Source organism: Triticum dicoccoides, chromosome 3B (genome assembly GCF_002162155.2).
Source record: "Triticum dicoccoides isolate Atlit2015 ecotype Zavitan chromosome 3B, WEW_v2.0, whole genome shotgun sequence".
NCBI lineage: Eukaryota > Viridiplantae > Streptophyta > Magnoliopsida > Poales > Poaceae > Triticum > Triticum dicoccoides.
In genome coordinates, this window is record NC_041385.1 from 503,894,544 (window position 1) to 503,900,261 (window position 5,718).

Here is a 5,718-nt window from a genome sequence, read left to right on the forward strand (position 1 = left end):
GGCCGGAAAGTTGCGGATCTGCGGCCCTTCATCGCGGGCGGGCGGATTTGGCTTTTCCGACCGCCAGAGGATGTGCCAAGCGATGGAATGGTCGGGGAGCATCTCGCGCAGCCCCGGCAAGGTCGCATCGCCGCATGCAGGTACGAGTTCGTCCTCCCGCCGCCGTCGACGGTTTGCGGGCATGGATTCGGCCGGCCGTCCACCGGGCTCGGCGCTCGCGCAACGGCTCTGTGGCTCGCCGATGCCGCTCATACAGTGTGATGACTGCATGCGGACAGTGCTGCGGCTAACTTCAGGCATGCCGAAGCACCCCAGATGTGTGTTCTTCAAATGCGAAAACAATGGGGTACCTGCTGTTTTTATTCGGCTCATTTTGATAGCTCATTCTTTGGTTCAATTGTGGTAGCTCATTTTGAACATCATCATGTGTGTAGGAAGATGGATGCTCATTTTGGTTTTGGAAAGGCGAATACTTTGATTTATTGATTGAAAGAAACTTAATAGACGTTCGTGCACTCCTTAGTAAAATCGAAGGCAATGATGCGGCTGCATGTGCAACTAGAGGGGAAACAACGTCTACTTCTTTCGAACCAAAGATGAAGAAAGAAAAATGCAAAATCAAGAATCCACAGATCAACAACGAATGCATGGAGAAGATATTGGTACAACTAGTGGGAGCAATTATGGAAGTTGAAAATCTTCTAAAATGCATACTTGTGGTTCTTGTTTTCTTTAATCTTGCTATTCTAGCAAAGATTTGGTGATGTCTTATGTATCCAATGTTGTTGAAAAAGTAAAAAAAATGCATTATGTTGGGTCAAATTGAGGTGCAAATTTAGGTTTTTCGGGCCAGGAGGAGATCCGTTTTGCGGGATCTGCCTCTGCGGCCGTCCGCGCCGGCCTGTAAAACTCGTATTCCGTGACTGCGAATGCATTTTACAGGTCGGCGGAATGCGGGGTCTGCTAGAGATGCTCTTAGTCTTACGCACGTGCACTTTAAGTTAGGCTTACTAGTTTCCTTTAAAAAGACACCACCCCACTCGGTCATATGCACACACAAACCCTCTTTTACCCGCTCCTTTGTTCTTTATTGTATGGAAGCATCCATATGCCACTAAGATAATCTTACAGCACAAAACCACTAAGTTGGGCTGATAATATCTAATAGGATAATCTTTCAGGCACAAAAGCACTTTAAGTTGGGCAAGTTGGGCTGATAATATCTGATAGGATTATCTTACAAGCAGCAATCTGAAACAATTGAGGTGAGAATACAATGAGGAAAGATGCAAACTGAACAATACATACAACATTTTGCAAAAAAAATGGTCATGTTGAAAGCATAGTTCTTTTTCATGAGCCACAATGAAGTCTTCTTCCATTGCAGTGCAAACAAATTTAAGGGAGTGATAAATATTTTTTTTGAGCATATTTACTAGTAAAATAAAATTCCTTCAAGGTCAGTTCCTTAAGAGAGCCACGATGAATCTTCTTCCACTGCAACATGCAAACAAATTTAAGGGATTGATAAATATTTCTTCTGTTGCAACGCACTAGCATATCTAGTGGTAAAATAAAATGCCTTCAAGGTCGGTTCCTTAGAGATAACAAGGAGAATAGACGTTACAGAGTTAAAAATTAACAGAGAACAGTGTTAAGAGTTCATACATGTAGTAGGATAACAATACTACCAGGATGCACGCAACACTTGGAAACCATTGTTACAGAATACTGAATCGATAGATTGTGTACCATATCATCACACTGTAATCATCACAATGCATTTGTAAATACGACTTAAGTCTGATACATGCAGAAGGGATACAATACGACATTGAAGTCTGTCACATGCAGAAGGGCATAGACTACACACACATTGATTTCATTACAACCAGAACGCAACAGGATCCCGAAAGGCAAGGATATTAGATGGTGTAGGCAGACTGTAGCATTGAACACGGCTGGGTTTTCCAGTCCGCAGGTCTCCGTTTTTGTCATACTCAAGAGAGAACGTCGTTAGCCGAAGCATATATCTTGTCTTGCAATTTGAGCCACTTGCATCATCTTTAACAGAGAAGTAGTGCACAAGGCAGAAGAGTCTAACCCCCAGGTAGACAAGATTGGTGCCAATGTGCTTCTCAGCCTGGTTATCACCGAACAATCTCTTCTTACTAAGCTTCCAAGATGGGGACTGTGTGTTGCCGCTGGGGTCATCAGGATCTGTTGAAACGACGTCACTGGAGCAAAGGTAACCAAGCGTGTCCTGGCCGCCAGAGAGCCCAACCCAGGCGTCCAGCCTAGGGTCAAAGTGAGCGCGTCCAACAAAAGGAAGCTTCCATTGGCCATGACACATCCACTTAGTATCATTCAGCCTGGTATCAAGGGAAAAAGTGGTGGTCTTTGTGCTGACAAAGATGGTCCGGCTGTCAGGGTGCACCGCGTGGGAGGTAATGTCTTCAAGATTGAACGGCGGATTCGGTAGACTGCGCCAAGACGACCATCCCCATTCCTGTTGACGGAGAAGCTCCGAGGAGTCCTCGTCCAGTGCAGCGAGCCTATCACCGACGGGTAAATATATGGGCCGAAAAGGCCGTGAGCCATTCCGAGGACCGAGGGTGAGATACTTCGTGCAGACATCAAAGACGGGTACTATGCGCTCCGGCCGATCAGTATCCATCACCATGATTTTGGAGCCAATGGACGCAAACAATCCGCTCATCGGAGACTCAAGGCTGATGAGAGGGGGAGGTAGGCGCTGCAGAGCGGTGTGGTCAGAAGAAGAGTGTAACGATAAATCAAACTTGCGGATGGCATATCTATCATCCTCATCATGGATGACGAGATACAAGTGACAACGGTGACTCTTGGACTCCAGGCCTACACGCTCATCGGAGCGCCGCTTTGGCATCCGCGCTGCTCGTCCTTCGCTTTTAGATCTTACAACCTACAAATAACAGCTGAATCAACCGCTGTCACCCTTACTCTCATAGGTCCTCGTGAGATCTAGATTTAAATCAGAAGGGTGGGTGTGGCTGATTATCAGATGACGCACCTACGGATCGAAGCTGACGAGCGAAGAAGACCAACCTGAAATTGGGGTTAGCCGATAATGTCGTGACGTGGCGCTGCTGCCTCCGGCATTTGTAACTTGTGCAATTCGAATCCGGTGAGTGCTATAGTCAAATACAAATCATAGTCTGAATCACGGGCTACGAACCTCAGAGTGGGAGACGAAGCTAGAAGATGAAAGACAAAGTAGGCGGCGGGCGGCGGAGGCGGCGGCTGCGGCGGCGGGGGCGATCTGTTTGGGAGAAGTGATGCGGCTTATATAGGCACCACGGAGATGCCCTAGAAAACACCTGATGAGCCCTGTATGAGGAAGTGGGCCCAAAATTTACAATTAGCTTTCCCTCTGTGTAAAGGCCGCCGGCCCAACAAATTGCAGGATTTCTTTTTTTTTTCGGTCCTTTTCCGCTTCATTCTTCATGGAAAATTGTAATGCGTGAATGTTTGCTCACAATGCATACAAATGAACAGAGGTTTTATTCAAGGTCGAAGCTCATTTTTTTCTCATCTGTCCGGACGTGTTTGGACATCAAATAGGCGCCCAACAGGCTCTTTAAAATTCAACTGTGTGGAAAGTCCGGACTCCTCCAAATCCAGCTCATATTTGAGGGAGAAATATGTTTGCCCAAACTATTCGTCGGGAGCTCCTAACCCGCGCATCAAGCACCCGATCCTGAAGATGGCGCTCGCGGGACTTCGCTTAGGCCGGACTTAGGCCGATCACGAATCAGCGGAAGCTGAAGCCCGCGCGGCTTCATGGCGAACATATAACACACAAAAACCGCAAAAAACCTGCCTTCACCAACATTCAAACTTGTGGCGTTGAGTCCTTGTCCGAGTTTAGCTAACCACTAGAGCCATTGCCACTTGTGATACATAATAGCGCATGTATAAAAACAAAGCGTGGTCACGCTATTTATTGCACAATATTTATATCACTTGTATTTTTTAATTATATGAAAAGAATCTTGGATTTGAAACTGTTCATCGTTTTGAAAAAACTTCAATCTTTTGAAAAAAGTTCAACACTTTTGAGAAAAAGTTCAATGCTTTTAAAAAACAATTTTGGAAAAAGTTCATCAGCTTTGAGAAAAGTTCATTGAATTTGAAAAAAATTCGTGAGTTTGAAGAAACGCTCATAGAATTATTATTTTTGAACATAAAGATTTTAATAACGTAAGAGCATTTTACATACACAAGCGCGAAAGAAAGCACGGTGGATACAGAGAGAGTTTCCCTGGTTGAACAAAGCATTGCATCAGTAACATAAGCAACGAAACAATACATCTTTGTGTTGTACTTTCAAAGCTAGGCGTGCAAGATGATGAGCCTTGATGTTTTTCCCCTGCTAATATGAGCAATTTTTCGATGCGGGAAAGAAGGGCTATTTTGTATCTGAGCAAGAAGTGACCTATTCTCCAAAGGCCCTGAAGCAGAGAGAATGTCCGCCGCTTTTGCTGCCAAAGCTAGCACTCGTACGCGTCAGTGCTATACAACGGTTTTTAACCCCTTTCCACGACAACATTTGGAATTGTCGCAAAGTGGGTGTGGGCGATAAGGGGTCCTTCCCACACGACCCAGAAATCGTCGGGGATAGGCCCTCCTGGGACACAGGTTGGGGCCGTGTGCGATCGGGCGAAGCATCGAGACCCAATCATTTCCGTTTGTATGTACATCCCACATGGTGAATCCCAAAAAAACATTTTTGTTCGTATGTATATCACACACAGTCAATTCAAGAAATATGTTTCCGTTCTTATGTACATCCCACATAATCAATCCAGGGAAAACATTTCCGTTCGTATATACATCCCACACAGTTTTATGTATACGCTCATCTGTGAAAGGTGTAATTATCACACACACTCTGCCTTGTTTAACTGTTTGCTTTTATGAACTACATCACACACGATTTGATGTAGAAAACTGTGTGGCATTGGGCTATCCATCACAAGCACTTTTACTGCCAGAATCGTTTGCAAAGTTTCATGACCGTTTGTTCTCTTTTCACATCGCACACGTTGTTTTCTTTCTAACCGTGTGCACATTATTTTATTAGCTCCTGTATATTTTTATTTTTGCTTGTAATTTATTGTTTGAATTGGAAATTTTGAAATATGAAACGTGCAATTCAAATTCTCAGCACAATGGTTCAACAATGAATCCATAAATAAAATTGCCAGTACAATATGTTCAGTAGTTACAGGATTAGGCAACAATTAACTATGATGAACCACAATATTTAAAGCCGGTAAAGGTGAAGAGACAAGTGTAAATCATTTTGACTGCCGACGGTGTTGAAGAAGAGGAATGCCCATAATGTGCCTTCCTGCATGCCATAGGCACGAATCACTTTTGTCCAACCCCTTGTGACGATCGCCCGCACATCCTTCACCACCTCCAGGAAGACTTCTAGAGCATTATTATGGTAGCATGAATTATATACTTTAACCTTAGTTGCCTCCACTCCAGTCATGTAGTTTGCAAGATAATCATCAGTAAATAGTTTTGGAAATCACTGAAAAGAGAAAAATATCAGATACTGAGGTCTAATAGAGTAACTTGTTGTGGGTAGGGGGAAAAGGCAACACATTACTTATCATCCTAAATTCAATGTTGTCTTGGACAAAGTGTAAATAAAGAGCTTAATTT

General features: G+C 44.1%; 1 protein-coding gene across 5 annotated transcripts; it reads right to left on the reverse strand.

The window, feature by feature from the left end:
* Positions 1–1,732: 1,732 nt before the first annotated feature.
* On the reverse strand, positions 1,733–3,299 carry LOC119276766. 5 transcript variants are annotated; one of them, XM_037557911.1, is made up of 3 exons: positions 3,218–3,299; positions 3,053–3,147; positions 1,733–2,944 (listed from the first exon to the last, which is right to left on the reverse strand). In XM_037557911.1, exon 3 carries the CDS (start codon positions 2,906–2,908, stop codon positions 1,886–1,888), a length of 1,023 nt encoding a protein of 340 aa, XP_037413808.1. In that variant the 5' UTR covers positions 2,909–2,944; positions 3,053–3,147; positions 3,218–3,299; the 3' UTR covers positions 1,733–1,885. The 5 variants fall into 5 exon arrangements, with proteins under 5 accessions (XP_037413808.1, XP_037413810.1, XP_037413811.1 ...); XM_037557913.1 differs by having other exon boundaries at positions 1,733–2,957; XM_037557914.1 differs by having other exon boundaries at positions 3,088–3,147; positions 3,217–3,264.
* Positions 3,300–5,718: the final 2,419 nt, after the last annotated feature.